General features: G+C 36.5%; 1 protein-coding gene across 1 annotated transcript in view; it reads right to left on the minus strand.

Moving 5' to 3' along the window:
* Nucleotides 1-26263, minus strand: part of KIZ (kizuna centrosomal protein) — a 174062-nt gene that overhangs the window by 116886 nt on the left and 30913 nt on the right. The window contains 2 exon segments of the mRNA XM_037057014.1: nt 11933-12248; nt 12621-12834. Coding sequence (XP_036912909.1) covers nt 11933-12248; nt 12621-12834 — 530 coding nt within the window.

Genomic DNA, 26263 nt, shown 5'->3' on the forward strand with positions numbered 1-26263 from the left:
GAGGATCCAGAGACATATGAAGAGATGCTCAATATCGCTTGCTATCAGAGAGATGAAAATTAAAACCACAATGAGATACCACTTTACACCAGTCAGAATGGCCATCATCAACAAAGCAATAAACAGCAAATGTTGGAGAGGTTGTGGGGAAAAGGGGCCTCTAGTCCACTGTTGGTGGGATTGCAGACTGATACAACCATTATGGAAAACAGTATGGAATTTTCTCAGAAAACTAAAATTGGACTTGCCTTTTGACCCAGCAATTCCACTGCTAGAATTGTATCCTAAGAACCCTAAAACACCAATCCCAAAGAACCTATGCACCCCAATGTTCAGATCAACACAATTTACAATAGCCAAGAGTTGGAAGCAACCTAGGTGCCCGTCAGGAAATGAATGGATCAAAAAAGTATGGTACATACACACAATGGAATTTTATGCTGCAGAAAGAAAGAAGGAGCTCCTTCCTTTTGCAACAGCATGGATGGAACTGGAAAGCATTATGCTGAGTGAAATAAGCCAGGTGTTGAAGGACAAATACCATATGATCTCACCTTTAACAGGAAGCTAAACAACAAAACAAACAAGCAAGCAAAATATAACCAAAGACACTGAAATAGAGAATAGGCTGACAGTGACCAGAGGGGAGAGGGGAGGGAACTGCAGGGGAAATAGGGGAGGGATTTAGAGGAACATATATAAAGGATACATGGACAACAACTGAGAAGGGTGGAAATGGGAGGGAGGGGGGAGGGTGGGGGTTGGGATGGGATGGGAGTAATAGACAGAAAACTGTACTTGAAAATTTATTAAATTAAAAAATTGGGAAAAAAATAAAATATGCTGACAAATTTGAAAGCTTAGACAATAGATCTCTTTCTAGTAGATACATTTTCAAAATTTGCTCAAGATGAATGAAAACCTGAATATATATATTACCATTTAAGAACTAAATAATCAAACAAAAAATGAGGGAATTTTTATCGGTAAATCTGTCTTGCAAGAAATGTTGAAGAAAATTCTTCATGGTGTAACCTTTGCAAGTCCTTCTCTTTATCCTCCACTTCTGCCTTTGATTGGGTCACCCACCACCTCTGACTGAGGCCAGCAGCCAACTGGAGATGACTGGCAAAGGCTGGGAACCAGGTCCCAGTTGGTCAAAGGAGACTTCAGAAACCTAGTAATAGTGACTGTGATTACTGCCTACTTTGCTGAGGATCAGGTCTCAAGACTACTCCCCTCTTAAAAGGCTTGTTTTGGACTTTAGAAATTTAAAAATAAAAATGTCTTAGATTTTTTAAAAGATCAAAATAGGTAAGCTAACAGGAGAGGCACAGGCCAGACTGTAGAATGAAGCACCAGGTAGAACATGAGAGAATACACTGATGGCCCCACCTGGTGGCACAGTGTTATTTTTCCAAAAGTGTAATGTACAATCTTATTTGGGGAACAAAAAAACAGAATGGGGGCAAGAAAAATCTCAGGGGGCCACTTGTGTTGAAGAGCAGAGGCCATATCCAGGAAAAACAAATGATAGTGGTGAAGGAAAAAAAGCAACTGAGAACTAACATCATCTGAAGGCATTATCATTTCTAAAGGAACAATAACTCTAAAATATACTTCTAGCTCCTCTTAAATGAATTTAGGGTAAATTCTAAAAGAACACAGTTGTGACCTAGTATTTCATGCAATATAATTTTCAGCAGCAAATCTTTCTCAGATGCAAGAACTTCCTATATTTAACTTTGAAGAGGGGCTAAATTAAAATAACTGAATGAGATTCAGTGTGACCAGATTTTTATGACCTTGAGAAACCAAGGCTTTCATTTGACTTAGTTTAAAAGGCAGCACTACATTTCGCTTTCAATAATACTCCAAGGGGAGAAAGAACAAAGCAACTTTGCAATTACTTTGTTCAAACGTGAAGAAAGGCATATAGCACTTCATCAGCTTATTTGTGTGCCTGGGAGACACAAAAATCAATATGGACAGAGCAAAAAGTCAAATTGCTTAGTTTTATTTTCCTTTTCTAATTAAAGAATCTAATTTGCTTCTCAAGCTTCCTTAATTCAACCTCATAAAATTTATCCTTGATGATACTCTAGTTATTTAGGCAGGAGAGAGTCATTCGCTGGGAGACAGCCCAGGGTATGAGTTCAGAATGCAGACTCTGGACCCAAGTGGCTGAGCTCAAAGTACACTAAACCACTTTGTGACTGAACATGGATGCTCTGTGTCTCAGTTTCCTCATCTATAAAATGGTGACGGTAATGGGACTAAATGGATTATTATAAATAAAGGTCTTATAATAGTACCTGGTACAGAGTTGGTACATTGAAGGTACATCACCATTATGATTTGTGAAATAAGTAGTAGACCACAGAAATCTAGAGCATGAATTCTGGCATCTAACTGTCGGTGTGGATGCTAACTGCTCTCCCCATCAGCTTTGTGGCCTGGAAAGGTTATTTAATCTTTCTAAACCCCACCTGAAACACTGTACTTAGTATCTGTAGCACAACTCCTTCTCAGTTCTGCTTGTTTTTCACTACAGCATCTTCTCAGACTCCTTTTCTGGCTTCTTCTCTGATCAAACTTCTCTAATCTCTCTGACCTTGTAGATGAGTCCTTGGTCTGCTTTCCTATTTATGCTCACACACTAATAATCTTCTGATGGAAATAACTTTAAAATGCACTTATACTTCGATGATTTAGTAAAGTTACAGGATACAGAATCAACACACAAAAGTCAGTTGCATACATATGTACAATGAAAAACACAAAAAAGGAAATTAAGAAAGCAATCCTACTTACAATTGCATTAAAAAGAATAAAATGCTTAGAAATAAACTTAACCAAGGAGGCAAAGCTATTGTGCACTGAAAATTACAAAACACTGTTAAAAGAAATTTAAAAAGACAATAAATGAAAAGATATCTTGTGTCCACATGCAAAATCTCTGTGGCGTTTTTTAAAGAAATAGAAAGAACAACCCTAAAATTCATATGGAACCACAAATGACACTGAGGAACCAAAATAATACTGAGAAAAAGGAACAAACCTAAAGTACTGACATTGCCTAATTTCAGAAGCTAAAGTAATCAAAACTAAAGTAATTTATGTGATTACACAGCTGAAGTAATCAAAGCTAAAGTAATCAAAACATCATGGTACTGGCATAAACACAGGCATACAGAATGGAATAAATCTATGCATATATAGTCAACTAATCTTTGACAAGAGTGTCAAAAATGCACAATGAGGAAAAAGGCTCTTCAACAAATGTTAAAAAACTGGATAGCCACACATAAAAGAATGAGAGTGGACTCATGTTATACAATACACAAAAATAAACTCAAAATGATTAAAGACCTGAAACTATAGAACTCTTAGAAGAAAACATAAGGAAAAGCTGCCTGACATTAGTCTCAGAAAAAATTTCTTGGATGTGACACCAAAAGAACAGGCCTCAAAAACAAAAATTAATTAGTGGGACTATATCAAACTAAAAAACTTCTGCACAGTAAAGGAAACTATCAACAAAATGAAAAGGCAAACTACAGAATGAGAGAAAATGTTTGCAAATCATATATCTGATAAGGGACTAATATCCAAATATATAAAACTCATACAACTGAGCACCAAAAATATCCAATTAAAAAAATCTGCAGAGGAGACTTCCAGCCAAGATGGAAGTATAGGTAGATATTCTTTGCCTCCTTGCACAACCAAAAGAAGGGCAACAACAAATTTTTAAAAATAATAACCAAAACTGCCAGAAAAATCAAAGGGTATGGAAGTCTGAAAACCAAGGAGTCAAAGAAGAAACACTCATTCAGACTGGTAGGAGGGGCAGAGATGGAAAGCTGGTGTACAGAGGATGATGTGCAGCCAGGCGATGGCTGGAGGACCAGAATTGGCAAGGTGGTAGCTGGTGGACTTGGTGGACCCATATTTATGTGCAGATAAATTTATGTGCCGATAAACCAGAAGGAACAATTGGGGAGCAAGACACACCAGGCAACCCAGGGTTCCAGTGCAGGGAAATAAAGCCTCTGACGGAAAACCTGTGGGGGTTTCAGCAGTAGGAGAAACTCCAAGCCTCAACAGAGAAATATGTTGAAGAGACCCACAGGGTCCTAGAATGTACTCACCCACAAGCTCACCCATCAAGGAATCAGAAAGGGAGAAAAATTACACAGAGTGAGTAGCATACATGGTAGACAGAAAATAAATGGGGAAGTTAAGAATAGTATGGGAAATGAAGAAGCCAAAGAACTTACACAAACAACCCATGGACATGAACTAAAGGAGTGGAATGTGGGTGGGAGGGGGTGTGTACAGCAGAGGGGAATATAAGGGTGAAAATGGGAAACTGTAATAGCATAATAAATAAAAAATATATTTTAAAAAACATATGTATTAAGACATTGAATCAATAATTAATAATTTTTCAAAACAGAAAGTACCAGGCCCAGAGAGGTTTACTAATGAATTCTACTGAACATTTGAAGAAGAAATTATACTTATTCTCAACAAACTCTTTCAAAGGATAACAGCAGAGGAATTACTTCCTAACACATTCTATAAGGCTAACGTTACCGTTACATCAAAACCAAATAAAGACAATACAAGAAAGGAAAACTGAAAATTAGTATCTCTCATGAACATAGTTGGAAACACCCTTAATGAAATATAAGCAAACTGAATCTAACAATGTATAAAAAATTACACACCAGGTATAGAAGACTGATTCAACATTTGAAAATCAATGAATGTAATCAATCACATCCACTGGCTAAAGAAAAAAACATCAGACTGGGTGCAGAAAAAGCATGAGACAGAAGTCAATACCCATTCATGATAAAAACTCTCAGCTAACTAGGAATAGAAGGGAATTGCTTCAACTTGATAAAGAACATCTAGAAAAACCCTACAGCAAGCATTGTATTTTAAAGGGAAGAATTAGATGCTATCTCCAAAAGATCAGGAACAAAGAAAAGATGTTCGCTCTCACCATTTCTTTCAACATTGTACTAGAGCTAATGCAATCAGAAAAGAAAAAGTATACAGGTTAAGAAGAAAGAAATAAAACTGTCTTTATTCATAGATTACATGCTTGTCTATATTGAAGATCCCCCCCAAAAAAACACACAACCACAAACAAACAAACAAACAAACAAACTCCTCGAGCTAAGGAGTGACTATAGTATTGTTGCAGGATATAAGGTTAATATACAAAAGTGAACTGCTTCCTGTATAGGAGCAATGAACAACTGGAATTTGAATTAAAAATTAAATACCATCTATATTAGCACCAAAAAAAAAGTACTTAAAATTAAGTCTAACAATATATGTACAAAAGCTACATAAAGGAAACTACAAAACCGATGCAAGTAAATAAATGAAATCTAAATTAATAGAGAGATGTTCCAAGTTCATACATAGAAAGACTCTACATTTTTAAGATATCAGTTCTTCCCAACTTGATCTACAGATTCAATACAATCTCAAATTCCCAACAAGTTTTTTTTTGCTTTTTTTGATATTGAAAAACTGATTCTAAAGTTTATATGGAAAGGCAAAATACCAGGAAGAGTACTGAAGAAGAATGAAGTCAGAAGACTGACACTGCATGACTTCAAGATTTACTATAAAGCTATAGTAACCAAGACAGAGTGATATTTGTAAAGAAACAAATAAATAAATGGAATACAATGGAGAATCCAGAAACTGACCCACACAAGTACTGTCAACTATTTTTTATGTAGAAGCAAAGATAATTTAATGGAAAGAGTATAGTTTCTTTTTAAAAAACAGATGGTAGGTACTGGAGCCCTGGCTGGTGTAGCTCAGTGGATTTAAGCACTGGCCTTTGAACCAAAGGGTCACCAGTTCAGTTACCAATTATGACACTCACTGCCTGGGTTGTGGGCCAAGTCCCCAGTAGGAAGCGTGCAAGAGGAAACTACATGTTGATGTTTCTTTCTCTCTTTCTCCTTCCCTTCTCTCTAAAAATAAGTAAATAAATAATCTTTTAAAAATTAAAAAAAAAACCCAAAACAGATAGTACTGGAAGAAATAGACATCCATTTAAAAAAATGAATCCATGTACTGACCTTATGTCTTTCACAAAAATTAACTCAAAATTATCTAAATGTAAATGTCAAACTATAATATTTATAGAAGATAACATAGGAAACCTGGGTGACCTTGGACTCGGTGATAAGTTTTTAGATACAACACCAAAAGCACAATGAAAGAACAAAATGATAAGGTGGATATCTTTTTTTAAGATTTTATTTATTTATCTTTAGAAAGAGGGGAAGGGAGGAAGAAAGACAGGGAAAGAAATATCAGTGTGTGGTTGCCTCTCACGTGGCTCCCACTAGGGACCTGGTATGCAACCTAGGCATGTGCCCTGACTGGGACTCGAACTAGTGATCCTTTGGTTCACAGCCCATGCTCAATGCACTGAGCCACACCAGCCAGGGCAGTTGGAATTCTTTTAAAATCAAAACATCTGGGGCCCTGGAAAAAGTGGTAGACACTCACTGCCAGGGCTGGCCACCTCAAGAATGGCAAGAAAGAAGGCAGAAGGCAGAAGGAAAAAGAAGAAAACAAAAACAAAGCTTTCTACTCTGCAGTACTCTGTTAAGAGGGTAAAAAAACAAGACACAGAATTCAAGAAAATATTTGCAAAACACATTATCCCCTGACAAAGGACCTGCATGCAAAATATACAAAGAGCTTTTAAAATAATAATAAAATGAATGACATGATTAAAAAATAGGCAAAAGATATCAATAAATGCACCAAAAACATATACAAATGGTAAATTAGTATTTGAAAAGATGCTCAACATCATGTCAGTAGGGAATTGCATATATAAACAACAATGAGATATCATTACATTCCTATTAGAGTGGTTAAAATAGAAAAAACTGACAATACCAAATGCTGACAGGGATGTACAGCAACAAGACCTCTCATTCGTTGTTCATGGGAAGGAAAAATCATAAAGCCACTTTGGAAGACTGTTTGGCAGTTTCTTACAAAGCAAATCTTTGTCTTACCACATAATCTAACAAATGCACTCCTAGGTATTTACCCAAACAAGCTGAAAACTTACATCTACATAAAAACCTGCACATGGGATTCTATAGAGCTTTATTCATTATTGCTGAAACAACAAAGTCACAAAAGATGTCCTTCAGTAGGTGAATACATAAACTGTGGAAGAAATGAGCTATCAAGCCATGAAAACACAGGAAGTAATCTAACATACATATCTGTTAGTGAAAGAAGCCAATCTGAAAAGTCCACACACTATATGATTCCAAGTATGTAATATTCTGAAAAAGATGAAACTATAGACAATTAAAAAATCGGTGGTTACCAGAAGTTGGTATTGGGGGAAAAGAGATGAGTAGATGGAGTACAGGGGATTTTTAAGCAGAGAAACTATTTTTTTACAATTTTATAGATGTGGATATACGACATATGTAAAGAAAGCAAAACAAACAAAAAGACTCTCCATACATTGCTTCATTCACCAAAGAAATAATGTTTGCATGAAAAATTGCTTTTTGGCTAATGCAGATGCGCACAACTATGTTTCTAGGTCCCTGCCAGTGTACCATGTTTCACACTTGTTTACCTGCTTTTGGCCATATGTGAAAACACATTTGATCAGATGATGAGGGTATAAGGCAAGGGAAAGCACAAGTTACCTTGGCTACTGGGCCACTCACTTTGCCATCCTATCAACATGTGTTTCCACACTGGACCCTAAACACATCTAATTCAGCCTGTTCTAGGCCACTGTCTTCTACCCATATAATCCTTGCAAAGATATAATCCCTGAAGAGACATAATCCTTGCAAAGATATAATCCTTGATTCCAATTCTCCAATTGGATTGTATTAATTTTCTATTGCTGCATAACAAATTAACACAAATTTAGCACAATACACATTTATCTCAGAGTTCTCAAGAGTAAGAGGTCTGAGTATGGATTAGAGGAATCTTCTGCTCAGAAAGTCACTAGGCTAAAATCAAGGTGTCAGCCGGGGCTGCAGTCTCATCCAAGTTCACTGGCTGTAGGCAGAATTAAATTTCCTATGGCCACAGGACTGAAGCCTTCAGCTCCCAGATGCCTCACACCATTTCCTGCCATAAGACCTTCTTCACAAGATGACAGTTGGCTTTCTCAAGGTGAACAGGAGAATATCTCAGTTGCTTTGAATCTCTCTGACTTCATTAAGGGCCCATAAAGGCTGATGTATTTAGGTAATGTCCACTCTGGATTAACTCCTGTTTGACCAGCTCAGTCAACTAATTAGGGACTTCCATTACACCTGCAAAATCCTTCATCTCTGTAATGTAACATAGCCTAATCATGAGAGCAAAATCTATTGAACTCACAATACTGCCCACATTTAAGGTGTGAGGATTTCACAGATATACCCCAGGGGGTTAGAAATTTTGGGGGCCATCTCAGAATTCTGCCTACCATCTAGATAATTAATCCTAATGATGTCAGATTAATTCTCCTAAATTAAGTTACTCATCATGTTATCCTTCTCTTAAAATAACCTTTAGCCCTGGCCATGTAGCTAGCTCAGTTAGTTGGAGTGTTGTCCTAGCATGCCAAAGTTGCAGGTTCAATCACCAGTCAGGGCACATACAAGAATCAACCAATGAATGCATAAAGAAGCGAAACAACAAATCAAAGTCTCTCTCTCTTCCTCTTTCTCACACACATACACACACACTCTTCCTCCCTCCCTCCTTCCCTTCCTCTCTCTCACTCTAAAAAACAATAAAATAACCTTCAACAGTTCTAAAAAATATAGGGAGTAAACTCTAAATTCATTAGCTAGATATTCAAGGCCTTTCTTAATTAGCCTTCCCCAGACAACATTTTAAATCTTTACTCCAGCAAGTCCTCCTCCACAATCTCTCAGTCACACCTTTTGTCCTGCCCATCCAGGCCCTTTGGTGTTCTCTGTATCTGCAACCTTCTTGTACTCTTCCTCCAGCCTAATTTGCCCTCTTCCTTCCTCTTCCTTTGTTTTAAGATTTAATTAATTAATTTTTTAGAGAGAGGGGAAGGGAAGGAGAAAGAGAGGGAGAGAAACATCAATGTGTGGTTGCCCCTCACATGCCAACTGGGGACCTGGCCCGCAACCCAGGCACGTGCCCTGACTGGGAATCAAACCAGTGACCCTTTGGTTCAGAGACCCATGCTCAATCCACCGAGCTACACCAGCCAGGGCCCTCCTCCTTCTTATTCAAACCCTATATAGCCCTCAAAATGCTACATCCGCACCTGTACAAAACCTTTTCTGACTCATGAAGCTTAATCTTTATATGAATTTGTCCTAAAGTAGTGAATTACAAAAAATGACCATGAACTTCTCATCCCTGTGTGTATACCATTTTGCAATGTGACTTTGCCACTCACCTCATCAAAAGAGGCTGTATCTCTCTACCTTTTGATTTGGGGCAGGGCCCTGTGACTTTCTCTGGCCAATAGGACATGAGTAAACAATATAAGCAGACCCTTAAAAAGCATCTGTGTACTGGAGCTTGCTTTTTTGCTGCCTTGGGTATCCTGCTACTACTACCAGGTGATTGAGCCTAGACTACTCTCCCATGTTATAGCTGTGGCCCCATCTGGCACTGGGCCAACCACCTGCCACAGGAAAAATAATTAATGCCTGGTGTTTTAAGCCATAGAGCTTTGTACCAACATTAATAGCAAACTACTTACCATTTAAGAATAAAAAGACTCAACATCCTCCTTTTTAACATTTTTTAACATTCACCTTCATTCTAGTATGCTTTCGTGTGAGAAGAGTTAATAATAATAACCTTGCAGAGAAGGATTACGAACATGTGCATAAAAACAGTCTGGTTTTCAATATCTGCACATACGCATGGAAATGGATCATGAAGCTTCCCAAAACTGCTTGACTTTCAAAGGTAGAAGCAACCCAAGTGTCCATTGACAGATGAATGGGTAAACAAAATGTGGTATATCCATATACTCACATATGATCAAAAGGAATAAAGTTTTGGCATATGAGGGGACCTCAAAACACCTGGAATTTTCTTCTGAAGGGCAAGCTCCTTGTATATAGGCTTCCCCTGCTAGGTGGAAAAGCTTATGCTAAAGAGGAAAATAAGAGAACACCTCAAAAGCAGCAACAGTGTTAACAGGTTAACCAGCAGCATTTAAAACAACCCTCAACCTATTCTTGGGGAGTACATTCACCACAGAAAATCAAAGACTCAAATTTGATAACACAGACAGAAAACAATAATTATTGACTGACCTTTCATTCATTCGGGGGGCATTTTATTAAGACAAATATTCAAAAGTTCTTGAAATGCACTTATTTGGGAAAACTGTATCTCAAAATTCCAAGGAGCTTGGCTTTAAGGTCATAGGAAAAAGTCATTCATGTAGGAGAGTGTGAGAGAAAACATGCTTAATTCCACACAATACACAACATTTTTTCATCTCAGAAAAAGAAGAGTCCTAGGTAAGTACACAAATCTTCCAGTTAGCCTATGAAAATATTAACTTGTCCAATGAATTGCTGCAAAAAGAAGCCTGCAAATATAAAACCCAAAATAGATGCATTCTACCTCTAACAATAACGTTTCTAATGATGTAGTATGTTAATGCTCCTCTTTGATGAGAGAGAAGTATTATTACTGGAAAAATTCATCTGGCTTGCTTCTGAAAAAAACAAAACAAAACAAAAAAACCCACAAATTTTCCGAGAACAGGCATTATTATGTTGGTTCTTTCATCCACAGAGCAAGTAATTTGAACGTGGGTGTGCTCTTAATAAATACTTTTTGAACATCAGTTTGATGTCAATCAGACTATAAATTAAACTTTTCACCAAAATTAGATAATGAATGGTAAGAAGCAATATATTAAAGGGTACAATGGTGCTTTAAAAGAGAACATACACCCTCATATACAAGAATGCCCATTTGGCTTTTTACACTTGCAGGGACTATTGAAAAGAAAGAATGACAGCATCTGGATGTAATAAAGTTCTGGGAGCCATGTGGGGTCAAGGAGGCTGAATAAAGAGTTTGCCCTAGTGGCCTATGTGTCATTTCATGCCCTTGGCCTTGGTTTCTTCATTTTTTAAAGATGATAATTTAGTTTATTTACCTAAGTTCTTTCTACTCCTAAAAGAGATTTGATACTAGTAGTGTTATTTTTATTGCAGAACTGGCTTTCAACTGTTTACATGTTGTCTATACAATTTTACCCAGTATCTCCAATCAACAGTAAAAAAATCATATATGAGCTTTTATGAGTTAAATATAAATGCTCAAAATATATAACATTGATGCTATTCTGATTTAACATTAACGATTCCAATGTACTCATATTTACACTCAGAAAAGGAAAGCTGGCTTAGATACTCCCTTAGAAGAAATTATTAACTGCTATTTAATCAAATGATAAAAATGATACTATATTAAGGAATGTAAGAATTAAGCAAATTAATTAGATACAAGTTCTTAGTCTCTAAAGCTAAATTCCTAATAAGTTTAACTCTTTGTTATTTTGTGTATTATCAGAACTTTAAAATGATTCATTTTCTAAAAGGATAAAGGATAGGGAGGGTAGGGGGAATAATTTATGAATTAACCAGGGATAGTTTGGATAAAATTATAAACTGTCAATCACCATGATTTCAATGATATTCAGATTTTTAAAGCTATTTCATAAAGCAGAACAAAAAGAAAATTATACCTTATCTAAAACACTATTTATGAGGCTTAAGGAACTTATACATTCATGGCTACATGTTCAATAATACATTCCAAGTAGAACTGTCTCTAAAAATGTGTATAATTAAAAACAGAACAGTAAAAAAATTGAACAGCTTACTCTCTTGTTGGTGAGTTAGTAGAGGATTCCTTTTCTGAATCAGGAGAGTTTAGGATTTGCATAATACAACTATGTTTTTCAGTAGATAGGGCATCTCTTTCTTGCTCAGAGTGGATCAATTTTAAGGCCTCTATTCCATCTTCTCCCTCCATCATGTCACCTGGATTTCGTTGTGGTTCTGGACTCTTTAAAATCAGATCATCTTCACTTACAGAAACTGTGAGGTCACTGCTGCTGCTCAAACTTTCCTCTTCCTGCTCTTCCTGCACTTTTCTGAAGGGCTTCTGTGATTTTGGGGCCCCATTACGACAATGATCTATGAGGGGATATGAATAGATTACTGATCACTAACTTCAGGGATAAGCAAATAAGACGTCCTACCAGAATTACTTCATCAGTTAAAAACATGTAGAAACAATTCACAATTCATTACAGTATTTGAAATCTCATTAAAATATTTAAAATATCATAGTGAATTTAAAAATAAGAGAATTTGTTTGCAAAAATATTTCCACACACTTATTTAAGAATTCATTACAGTGAATTTTTGGGAAAAGGCATTACTTTGTTTTTTGAATAAGAGAGTAAAATTAGAGTGCATTTTGTTCTTACGTAAGACTACTTACTACCAACCAGAAAAACCAAATACCAACAAAAATCAGCGAAGAATCTTAGCTTCTCACCCAACCTGAGAAACCTTCCCGAGCAGATTGCTTCTCTTGAGAACACTTATTTCCAGATGCACAGTGTTCTAAGACTGATATCAGAGAGACGGGTGTTCTGGCTCTTTCTTCCTTGGTTTCAGTATATTCTCGTGTCAGTATTTCTCCCTCTGATCCTTCTGATCGGCTGGAACTGTCACACTTTAAATCAGTGGTTCTGTTCTCTGGACTTAATCTTTCCTGTAACGAGGAATGGAGTTCAGCGGACTTTTTGCCTTCAGATAAATTACTCTTGCCATGACATATGTTGCTTCCTATCTCTAAGCAGTAAGTTTCTTCCTCCTCAGACAATGAGCTGGCTGTGACTAGCATTTTCTCACCAGTTTGAAGAGATGTCTTTCCATCTATTTTGTCAGACCTATTTAAGCACTGTGTGTCACTATTAGTTTGTACTACATAGCTGTCTGACGCATCACTGTTCTGGGCTGTCTGTTGGTATGAATGTGGGTCAGGAATTGAAAAGTTCTTTGTGGCTGGAGGAGATTTCTGCACTGTACTAAAATCTCCAATGCTTGAGATGGCTGACATTTGGCAGCCCATAAAGATTGTTGCTGATTGATACAACCCTCTTGACACAGCTGTCCCTGAGTTAATTTCTGCCTGCACTGCCACCTGCAGCACCAAAAGAGATGTGACTTAAACATATCATGTACCAACAATCAGGTTGCTCAAGTTGTTTTCACAAATGAAATGAAGTAAAGAAACATGACTAATAAAATCAATACCTATTACACTTTATAAATCTCATAGCTTCCTTCAAAATAAATGAGCAATACCCAGTATAATCCACACTACTTAATATTAATAACAACATTGACTCACAAAGCAAGTATTACTTAGAAATTATGAAATCTATATTTTTCAAAAAGAGATGTATACATTGTATGACAATGTAAATGTACTTAATTTCAAAGAATTGTACACTTAAACATGGTTAAAATGGTAAGTTTTATGTTATGTATATTTAACCACAATTTTTTTTAAAAAGCCATGCATTCTAACCAGTTTCCACAGAGATGTTTGAAACTGACGGAGCTAGGGAGGTACTTGACCAAAAAAAAAGAGAGAGAGAGAGAAAGTGAGAGTGAGGCAGAGAGAGGAAATATAAAAAACTATTGTAGGTTTCAAAACTCTATTTCTAGTATTATATATAATATTTTAAAACTTTTAATAATCACATTCAGGGCTGCATTAAAATATACTGCTCATATGTAAAATAATCATAATTTCCACTTAGGGGTAAATAACAGTAACAGTGTTTCCTGAACATGTTCAAGTATTTTTTTAATTGTTAAATTTACTCATATGTCTATGGGGAGAAGGGCATTTTTTCTTCCTTAAAAAAAGAGAGAGGAGAAAGAAAAAGGGAAAAGGAAGAGAAACATAAGCAATTGGTTCAGTGGCATAAGAACACACAGTGGAAACCAAAACTGGAAGTAACTATTATGAAGTTTTTCTTCAAAAGGGACCAAAGCATCTCCACATACATAATAGCATTTACTTCACAGCGCCCTACAGAGGTGATGGGAAAATGTATTTGCATACCTCCTTTGCAAATGGAAAACTGAGGCCCAAATTTTAAGAGAAAAGAGAGAATGTCATATACATAGTTGAAGTAGAATCCAGGTCTTCCTTCTCTTCAAAGATACCATCCCTTCTATTTTCCAAAATGAAAGAAACAACTTTGAAGTTAAAGACAAATGAACAGGGGTGTCAGAGAATGGTGGAATAAGGACTTCTCAAAATTCTCTGCTCCTTAAAACAAATAACAACACTGGAAAACATCTTTAGGGTAACTTTTCAAAACTCTGAGATTTAACCGAAGGCTTGCAACTATCTAGGGAGAATTTATGGTGTTTTTAACTTGCTTCATTCCCATTTTCCCCTCCTCAAATCTGTAGTAACCTTGAAAACCAGTACTCTGCAATCACAGATTGTAAAACAGCATCCTAGCAGACACTGAATGGAGTAAAGAAAGGATGGAACTCCTTCAAAGCCCTATTCCCAGAGAACTGTCACTATTTGAACACTGTGGTAGTTTCCTGGTAAACAGCACTCACCAGACTGTCTTTATTTGACCTGACTTGGAACTGACACACTGTAAATGGCCATTTCCCTGGTGAATTTGTTGCTAATAACCAGAGGTAAATTTTTAATATTGGGGCTTCCTAAGATAGTGGATGACAGTTGGACAAACAATAGGCTAACTAAACAATCTCAAAAGGAAAACTGGTGAACGAGATATCTATATGGGGCTTTCAAATGCTTCAACATATTTCTGGAAATCTAGATGAGCAGTCACACGTGAGGCTGTGAGCACACTCAGGAAAAGTCCTGAGAAGGGCCTAAGCTCTCACTTTAGGTTTACCTTGAAACTCTGTGCAAACACAAAGTTAAGGCAAAGGTGGCACTGTAAATTGCCTGGATGAGTGTTGAAAGTATGCCCACACACACACTCAGAGTGAGACTTACTGGTTTTAGGCATTTATAGAAAGTTCCATCTGATCATTAGCTGGTCACCAAGATAATTGAACAGAAACCTCAGTGACCATACATGATAAAGAATACAGATTTTGCATAGTAAGTTCAGAGAATTACTAAACGAACAAATAGCAATGACAAATTATCTGAGTGAGACAATGTTACATTCAGAGTAGCCATATTTTATTATTTAAAATGTTCCAACTTCAACACAAAATTATGAGACACTAAAGGGAATAAGAAAATATGGTTTATACACTGGGAGGAAAAAACAGGAAGCCAAGATGGTGGACCTATTAGATAAAGGCTTTAAATTAGCCATTTTAAATATCTTTAAACAACTAAACAAAATCATTATCTAAAGGTGAAAGGTAAGTTTTCAAAGAATGTCTAAACAGAGACTATCAAAAAAGAGATTAAAATTATTTTTTAAAAAAATGAAAAAGAAATTCTGCAGTTAAAAGGTAAAGTCACCAAAATAAAATATTCACTACACTGCTCCACAACAGATATGATCAGGCAGAAGAAAGAATCAATAGCTCTTTATATAGGTCAAATGAGATTAACCAGATTGAGAAAAAGGAAAAAGAATGCAGAAAATTTTACAGAGTTTCAGAGACCTGTGGGATGCCATCAAGCATAACAACCTGTGTATAAGGAAAGTCTCAGAAGGAGAAGATAAAGAGAAAGGCACAGAAAGAACTTGAAAAAATAATGGTTAAAACTTCTCAAATTTGATAAAAAGCATTCTTCTATACAGCCAAGAAGCTCAATACAGTCCAAGTATAATAAATTGAAAGATATCTTCACCCAAACATATCATAACCAAACTACTGAAAAGCAAAGAAAGAAAGAGAATTTTGAAAGCAAAATTAGAGAAGTTACTTCTCACAAACTAGGCATCCTCAAAATGATTAAGAGGTGACTTTTCATTGGAAACCATGGAGGCCAGTAGGCAGCAGGATAACACAATCAAAATGCTGAAAGAAAATGACTGTCAATCAAGAATTCTATATCCACCAAAACTTTCCTTCAAAAATGAAGAAGTTAAGGCATTTTTCATTAAACAAAATCAGACAATCTGTCACTTTACACCTGTCCTAAAAGAAATGCTATACGAAGCTCTTAAGGCTGAAATGCAAGGACTACACATCAACTCCAAGTCCACATTAAGAAACAAAAAGTACTGAGAAGGGTAGCTCTATGGTACATATAAAAGACAGCATAAATATATTTCTGTTTGTAACTCTTTTCTCTCCTGAACAATATAAAGAAAATTGCACTGGGCGATGATTATAGATCTATTTGGATGAGCAGCCTGTAAGATATAAAGACATAGTTGTACTACAATAATGTCACAAAAGAGCAGGAAAGGATGGAGCTATAAGAAGCAAAGTTTTTGCATGCTACTGAAATTATGTTTTAGGTTACTATAAACTAAAACATAAATTAGAACACCAGGATCTGCACATTAAAAGAAGTGACAGGTAATTAAAATGGTTCTAGAAAATATATATTAATGCAAAAGAAGGAAGTATGGATGATTAAAGAAACAAAAATATATAGAGAAAACAATTCCTACCTTCTCTGTAATTACATTAAATTTAAATAGATTTAACAATACAATTAAAGTTAGACACTGGCAGAATGAATTAAAAATCATGATCTAACTATATGCTGTCTAACAAGACTATTTTAGATTCAAAGACATAAACAGGTTAAAACACAGGGAACGTAAAAAATGTATGTACAGTGCCTCATGGAAAAATATAAACTGTGCAAACAGTAACCAAAAGAAAGCTGGAATAGGTATGCTAATACCAGGCAAAATAAAATTTAAGACACAAAACTGTTGCCTGAGACAAAGGACATTTTACAATTACGAAAGGTACAATTTGTGAAAAAGATATTATAATTAGGAACATCTATCTATGTATATCTAACAACAAAGTCCTAAAATACATAAAGCATAAGCTGAGAGAAATGAAAAAAGAAATAGACAATTCAATAATAATAGTTGGAGACTTCAATACTCCACATTCAATAATGAATAAAACAACTAGAAAGAAGATCAATAAGGGAATAAGAACTTGAACAACTACAAACCTAGACCTAACAGACATACAGGAGACTCTATGTACCAATAGCAGAATACACAGACTACATATTCTTCTGAAGTACACATGAAACATTTTGCAGGATATGTTATGTTAAGCCATAAATCAAGTCTCAATAAATTAAAGGGAATTGAAATTAGGTTCTCTGATAATAATGGAATGAAATTAGAAATCAATAAAAGAAGAAAACTCAGCAAATTCACAACTATGTGGAAATTTAAAAAACTCCTAAATAATAATGAATGACTCAAAGAAGAAATTGCAAGAAATATTAGAAGATAGCTTGAAATGATTGAAAAGGAAAATATAACATAGTAAAACCTATGAGTAGCAGCACTTAAGGAGAAATTCATAGCTGTAAAAACCTATATTAAAAAAGGACTCGAATTAATAATCTAAATTTCTATGCTAAAAAAATTTAAAAAGAAGAGCAAATTAAATCTAAAGCAAGTGGAAGGCTGGAGATATAGTCCTCACTAAGTATCTGCAGGTGATTGGTTCCAGGACTGGTTGATGACACCAAAATCTGCAGTTGCTTAATTCCCTTACATGAAATGGTGTGGAACAAAGCATACAGTTGGCCCTTTGCATCCGTAGATTCCCAACCATGGATGAAACTATTTTCAATTCAGTTAGTTGAATCCTTGGATGTGAAACCTGTGCATAGATAGGGCTAACCATAATAAAAAATTAGAGCAGAAATAAATGAAGATAGAAAAGCACTAGAGACAATCAACAAAACCAAAAGTTGTTTGAAAATATCAACTAATTGCCATACCTTTGGGTAGATTGACCAAGAAAAAGAGAAAAGATTTAAACTACTAAAATCAGGAAGTTGTACTCTGTTAACCAACCATACAAGTACAAAACTATTCTAAGGGAATACTTATGTATTCCCTGTCAACAAATTAGATAAGCTAGATAAATTCAACAAATTCTTTTTTTCAATTTTTATTAAATTATGGGGGTGACATTAATTAATAGGATCATATAGGTTTCAAGTGTACATTTCTATGATACAAGCTCTGTATATTACACTGTGTGCCCACCACCCAAAGTTAAAACATCTTCCATCACCATATACTAGCCCATCTGTATTCCCCCACCCCCCAACTCCCTTCCCTTTGGTAACAACCACACTGCTGTCTGTTTGACAAATTTTTACACATACACACACTGACAAAACTGACTCAAGAAGAAATAGAAAATAAGAATAGACCTATAACACATTATGAGATTGAACTATAATTTTAAAAAAAATTCCCACAAAGAAAAGTCCAGAATAGGAAGTCTTCATGGGTGCATTCTGTCAGATGTTTAAAGAATGAACACTAATTCTTCAAAAACTCTTTTAAAGACAAAGAAGAAATACTTCTCAATTCATTTTATGATGCCACTCCCTGACACTGAAACCAAACAAACACATCACAAAAAAGGAAACTACAGACCAATATTTCTTATGAATATAGATATGAAAATATTTTCTGCATCCCTGGGTGGGCACAAACCAATGAAAAAATTCTTAATACTAACAGACTAAATTCAGCAACATAGAAAAGAGATCTTACACGAGGACTAAGTAGGACTTATACCAGGAATGTAAAGTTGGTTCAACATATAAAAATCACGTAATGTAATATATTATAGTAATAAAGGCAAAACTTCAAATGATTATCTCCACAGACATTATTAATTATTTAAAAATATTAATTAGAAAAGTTAATTGATTAGAAAATTAATTTAAAAATTAATTTAAAGTTTTAAATATAAAAATTAATTTAAAATCATTTAAAATTAATTAAAAATTATTAATCAGAAAAATTATTTAAGTCCAACATGTTTTCATGACAAAAAATAATACTCAACAAGCTAGAAATAGAAGGAATTCTCTCAACGTGATAAAGTAGATCTATGAAAAACTGCCAGCTAACATAGTCAGTGAAAGACTGAAAGCTTTCTTCATAAGATGAGGATTAACACTAGAATGTCTACTCTTACCACGTCTGTTTAACACTATACTGTGGATTCTAGCCAAGGCAGTAAAGGGGGAAAAGCAGAAAGAAAAAATAAAAGAAAGAAAAGGCATCTAGATTGCAAAGGATGAAGAAATACTATTTCTTTTTGCAATGGTATGATCTTGTATAAAGAAAAACCTAAGGATTACGCAAGAAACAATCAGAACTAACAAACGAGTTAAGAAGGTTGCAGATTCTAAGATCAGTACACAAATAATGTATTTCTACACATTAGCAATAAGAATCTGAAACTGAAATTAGAAAACAATTCCATTTTTCCAATAGCACCAAAAAAGAATAAAATACATAAGAATAAATTTAGCAAAGAAGTATAACAATTGTATACTGAAAAATACAAAATATTTTTTAAAAAAGTAAACACCTAAATAAAAATGGAAAGATATTCTGTATTCAAGGAACATAAGACTTAATATTGTTAAGATAACAATACTCCCAAACTGATCTACATAATCTTGCAACCTCTAGCAAAACCCAACTGACATTTTTGTAAAAGTCAGCAAGCTAAATTTCTTATGAAAATACAAGGAACCCAGAATAGCCAAAACAATTTCCCAAAAGAAGAGCAAAGTTGGAGGACTCACACTTTCCAATTTCACAACTTACTGCAAAATTAGGGTAATTATAGATTGTACTGGCATAAGGATAAACATACAGATCAATGAAACAAAACTGAAAATTGAAGAATAAGTCCATGCATCTAGAGTCAATTGACATTTTTGGAGACATTATTTTTAAAGCAGTTTTGGGTTCAAGGCTAGAAGGGGCTGAAATGGTTACTTCCCTTACTCCACATTTTTAAAAGATTTTATTCACTTATTTTTAGAGAGAGAAGAAGAGGGGAGAAAGAGAGGGAGAGAAGCATCGATGTGTAGGAGAAACAAAGACTGGTTGGTTGCCTCTTGCATGTGCCCCACCTGGGGACCTGGCCAGCAACCCAGACAAGTGCACTGACTAGGCATCAATGGGCAACCTTTCACTTTGTGATAAGATGCCCAACCAACTGAGCCACACCAGTGAGGTCCCCTTCCTTCACATTTAAAGGCTATTATTATTGAGCTGTGAAAATGAATGGAATCTTGCTATTTGTGACATGGACAAACCTCAAGGGCATTATGCCAAATAAAATAAATCAGACATGATCTCTCTTATATGTGGAAGCTACAGGGGAGGGGAGAGGAGGGGAAGGGGGGAGGAGAGGGGAGGGGAGGGGAGGGGAGGGGAAAACTAACGTCACAGAAACAAAGAATAGACTTATGGTTGCCAGAGGCGCACCCGTGTGTGTCTGCATGTGTGTGTGTGTGTGTGTGTGTGTGCATGTAGGAACAGGGGGTGCAAAATGGGTATACTTCTAATGTTTTTTAGTTTAAATAAATTGATAAAATATTGGGAGTTGGCAGAAATGATAACAAAGCAAATGAATGTGACCAAAAACACTCATTAGTGAACAGATGGCAACTTTTAAAATCAGGAGTTCCCTTTGCTGAGGAAACAGGGAGCGAACTTATTTAAGGAGGTATTAACAAACTTAGAATTAATATAATGATGTCTTAGTTAATAATTATTAACTACCATTTTTAAACCAGGTGAATCTCTGTGTGTGTGTGTGTGTGTGTGTGTGTGTGCGTGCGCTACAGAAATTGTGTCTTTATTTTTTTGAAATTTATTCAATTATTGTTCAAGTACAGTTTTCTGTCTTATACTCCCATCCCAGCCCACTCCTCGCCCCCCTAGCCTTAGTTTTTGTCCATGTGTCCTTTATACTTGTTCCTGTGAATCCTTCCGCTTTTTCCCTGAAATTCTCACCCCTCTCCCCTCTGGTCCCTGTCAGCTTGTTCTGTATTTTAATGTCTTTTTGCTTGCTTGTTTGTTTTGTTGTTTAGGTTCCTGTTAAAGGTGAGATCATATGGTATTTTTCACTGCCTGGCTTATTTCACTCAGCATAATGCTTTCCAGTTCCGTCCATGATGTTGCAAACGGTAGTAGCTCCTTCTGTTTTTCAAAAGCAGGTGAATCTTGACCATTATTATACTTTGAAAATATATTTATTGATATGTTATACCTCATGAGGAAATCTTTAGTATACTTTATATATTATTTTTTATTCACAGACAAGGGAATTGAGAAGTATCAAGGTGCATGCAGAACAGAAATTAAGCTATCAGACCAAATTTCCAGCTTTTCACACAGTACAGTTATTGTTCTTAGTTTCTATTTAAGCAAGTCCTTAAGTCACACTGGTATTTCAAAAAAAAATCTCTTAATAAAATTTACATATAACAATCTTTTAAAAAATTTTTTACACAGTATTTTTAAAAGTATTTTATTTATTTATCTTTAGAGGGGAAGGGAAGGAGAGAGGGAGAGAAATATCAATGTATGGTTGCCTTTCATGTGTCCCCTTCTGGGAACTAGCCTGCAACCCAGGAATGTGCCCTGACTGGGAATCAAACCGCGATCCTCTGGTTCGCAAGCCCGCTCTCAATAATATACTGAGCTACACTAGCCAGGGCCTTACATATAACAATCTTAAAGAAGTTATTTCATTTTACTATGTGTTATGAACTGAATTGTATCCTCCCAAAGTCATGTTAAAGCCCCAATCCCCAATTTGTCTTTATCTGGATATAGGGCCCTTAAGGGGGTAATTAAGTTTACATGAGGTGATAAGGGTGGAGCCTCAATCCAATACAATACTGGTGTCCTTAGAAGAGGAAGAGAAACCAGAGATCCACCTCTGTCCATGCACATGCACAGAGAAGTCACATGAGGACTCAGAGTGAAGGTGGACATCTGCAACTCAAAGAGAGAGGTCTCATCAGAAACCAGCCTTATGGTACCTTGATCTTGGACTTCCCCGCCTCCTGAACTGTAAGAAAATAAATTTCTGAAATAGAGATTCTGGAAATGGCAGCGAGGTAGGTGGCAGCTGTACCTACTTGCTTGTGCACCCAACTGGGACACCTAGTTGATCTTCTGAACAGAGTGAACAGCCAACTGAATCCCAGCTTATATGAACTTTGGAAGCTATAGTTGTAGAGGACGTTGAAAAACAGAAGGTAAGGAGATTGCATTGGGATGGAAAGGTCCCTGGAACCTGCACAGGACCAAGGCTGCTGCAGTTCCTGGCCTGCAGCCTGGTGCCAGGGTCAGTGGCTACTGCAGAAGCTTTGGAGGACAGTGGGATATGCAATTGTAATTCTGCAGCCTGCACCCCCTACGAGAGGAGGGAAGGCAGCCCGCACCAGGAAAGACCTGGATGCCTGAAGTCACTAGGGGGAATAAAGATGCAGTGGGAGATTTGGAGAGGTGATGTTCCCTACTGAGACTGTGGTCGCTGGCTAGGACCTTACCAGAGAAACTGGGGAGCCAGGTGACACCTGGAAAAGGGAGAAGTGTTGGGCCATGATACACCCTGACCCAGATAGTTTCCAGACTTGTCAGAGAGTTGGGCTGTGGGAAAAGCCAGGTGCTTTGAAGAATGGCAGGCACAAACAAGAGCAATTTACTCAACAACAACAAAAAAGGCTCTCAGACACTGTTTAAGTAACTCTCATGAACTGGCTAGGCCAGCAAAGAGGGAGGAGGAGGGGCATGATTTGCTCCAAATCAGTGCAACTCATGGGCAACATAACACGGTGAATTAAAAACACCAGCCTGGTGCAGATGGACAATGGGGGCCCAGCAGCACTCTGAAGGCCTGGGCTGAAAGCTGGGCACCCGTGAATACTGTAGCCCAGACCTAGCCCCCATCCTCACAAAACCACAGGAAAAGAAAACATTGAAGCCCAGCCCCCATTTTACTGCAGCACCCAGAAGACCAGCAGAACTCACTTAGCGGGTTTAAAGTCAGCAGGAGGCTTTTTTTAATCTCTTCCCCCGCCCCACCCCCACAAGTGTGAGACAATAAAACCTAGAGCTATAAAAGGACCAAAGACAGATCCAAAGAGGGATCACAATGCCAGCAACTGAGAAACTGAGACAAATTAAACTTTGCTATCCTATAGAACTTGCATTTTATTATCTATTTTTATTAATATTTTTCATTATTTTTATTTATTTTATTTTGTTATTAATTTTTATTTCTCTTCTATCTGTTTGGTTTTCTTCATTTTGTTTGTAAAATTGCATTGTTTAACTGGTTCTCCCCGTCCTCTCTTTCATAGTGTATTTTAATTTTTCTTCTTTCACTTCATTCGTGTTCCAATAACACATTACTCTTGGTCTTTCACTCTCTAACTTCCAGATTATATATTTCTTCTCATATTACTGTTGTTCCAGTATTATTTTAAATAACTGTTGTTCCATATAATTGTAAATACTACACAGCACCCCTCCTAGGTCTTGGCCTATTTCACTATCTTCCTGAGCTTTATCACTATTGTGGTTAACTCTATTCTCTTGCATACTATGCCTAGTTACTATCCTTTACTCTCACTATATCTCACCATCCAACCTCACACAAGCTCTGTTTTCTGGATTCAGCTCACATGCCTTCTCCCTTCTAATAAGAGTCTTATCTCTTTTAACCTTTTATATAAATTGGCTAGTTCAGTAAAATATCATCGTTATCACTACACTTCTCCAAAGGCTCTCCCATCTGTTCTCTACTTGTTGGTACTTTAAATCCCACAGAATGCTCTCCTGCTGTCATAATCCATTTTGCCTTCACCCTGCCACTGACCACATATAAGATAAGGTGGGAGCTGTGAACACCAGTAAATCTGCTGAAAGACAGAATCCACCAACAACGGAACCACCAACAGATAAAACCCAAGTACAATAAAAGAGCCCACACAAACAAGAAAGGGCAACTCTAGAACATCTACACAAAGAGATCAAAGAAACCACACCACTGAATCCCATAGAACCTCATCCTACAAAAACAGCTAGCAAAGCAGAGGGTCCGGAAGCACAGAAACAAACAAAAATAGTCACCTAAAATGGGGAACCAAAGAAAGAACCTGCAATCAAAAGGAATGAAAGACTCCCCACTAAAAGAGCTAAACGAAATGGAGGTAAGCAAACTATCAAATATAGAACTCCCATCCAAGTACTAACCAGGCCTGACTCTGCTTAGCTTCAGAGATCAGATGAGATCAGGTGCGTTCAGGGTGGTATGGCCGTAGACTAGAACTCAAAAGAATGCTTAGAAGGATGCTCAAGGAACTCACAGAAAAGTACAAGGAACTAGTGAGAACTACAACAGTATGAAAAAGAAAACAGAAACTATAAACAAGAACCAGGAAGAAATGAAGAACACAGTTTCTGAAAACATAAACACACCAGAAGAATTATAAGCAGGCTGGATGAAGCAGAGGACCGAATTAGTGAGCTGGAAGACCAGATGGAAGAAACACCCAGGTAGAGCAGCTGCACTAAAAAAATATGAAGATAGCTTAAGGGAAGTGCAAGACAGTATGAAATGCAACAACATTCAAATCATAGGAATATCAGAAGGAAAAGAAAAGGAGAAAGGAATAAGAAAATAATAACAGAAAACTTTCCAAACCTGGAGAGGAGAAAAACCACACAAGTTTAGGAACCACAGAGTGTCCAAATCAAGCTGAACCCAAAGAGGCCTATTCCAAGACACATCATTTTTTTAAAAAGACCAAGTTTTAAAGACAAAGAGAGAGTATTAAAAGCAGCAAGGGAGAAAACACAAGTAACATACAAGGAAGCTCTGATAAGGCTAATAGCTGATTTCTCAATAGGCCAGGAGAGAATGGCAAAAAATATTCCAAGTAATGAAAAGCAAAGGCCTGCAACCAAGACCAATCAATCTACCCAGCAATGCTGTCAATTAAAATGGAAGATGAAATAAAGAGTGTCCCAGACAAAAGGAGGCTCAAAGAATAACCTCCAGCAAACCAGCTCTGCTATGCAGAAGGGACTGCTATAAGAAGAGGAAGGAAAAGAGTGAGAGAAAGAGGAACACAGGTGCAAAGGGGGGAAAAATGAATAAATACCTATCAATAATAACTTTAAAAATAAATGGATTCAATGCCCCAATCAAAAGACATAGAGTAGCTGAATGCATGAGAAAACATGACCTGCAACTATGCTGCATACAAGAGACCCAACTCAGAAAAAAAAAAAGACCGGCCCTGGCTGGCGTAGCTCAGTGGATTGAGTGCGGGCCTGCAAACCAGAGTATCGTGGTTCGATTCCCAGTCAGGGCACATGCCTGGGTTGCAGGCCAGTTCCCAGCAGGGGACTCACGAGAGGCAACCATACATTGATACTTCTCTCCTTCCCATGCCCTCTAAAGATAAATAAATAAAATCTTAAAAAAAAAAAGACCTACACACTAAAAGTGAAGGTTTGGAAAAAATATTCCAAGCAAATGGATAGGGGAAAACAAGCTGGAGTAGCAATAATTATAATCGGACAAAATAAACTTGAAAACAAAAGCCATAAAAAGAGACACTGAAGGACACTCATAATACCCAAGGGAAGTATCCATCAAGAAGACATAAACATTGTAAACATGTATGCACCTAACACAGGAGGACCCAAATATAGGAGTAAAATCTTGGAGAACTTCAAAAAAGATACAGACAGCAACACACTTATACTAGGGGATTTTAACACCCCACTGTCAACAATGGATAGATCTTCTGAACAAAATAGCAACAAGGATAACAGCAGCATTGAACAATGCCCTTGACCAAATGGACTTAACTGATATATATATAAACCCCTTCATTCCAAAGAAACAGTGTGTACATTCTTTTCAAATGCACATGGAACATTTTCAAAGATAGACCACATAATAAAATACAAAACCAACCTCAACAAAGTCAAGAAAATCCAAATCACATCAAGAATTTTCTCGGACCACAAGGGACCAAAATAAGAAACCAACCTCAGGGAAAAAAATATAAAAACTCAAATTCATGGAGATTGAAGAGCATGCCATTAAACAATGAATGAGTTAATGATGACATCATGGAAGAAATCAAAAACTGCTGG

This window comes from Sturnira hondurensis, unplaced genomic scaffold, assembly GCF_014824575.4.
Source record: "Sturnira hondurensis isolate 20B ecotype Veracruz unplaced genomic scaffold, ASM1482457v3 Scaffold0009244, whole genome shotgun sequence".
Classification (NCBI taxonomy): Eukaryota; Metazoa; Chordata; class Mammalia; order Chiroptera; family Phyllostomidae; genus Sturnira; species Sturnira hondurensis.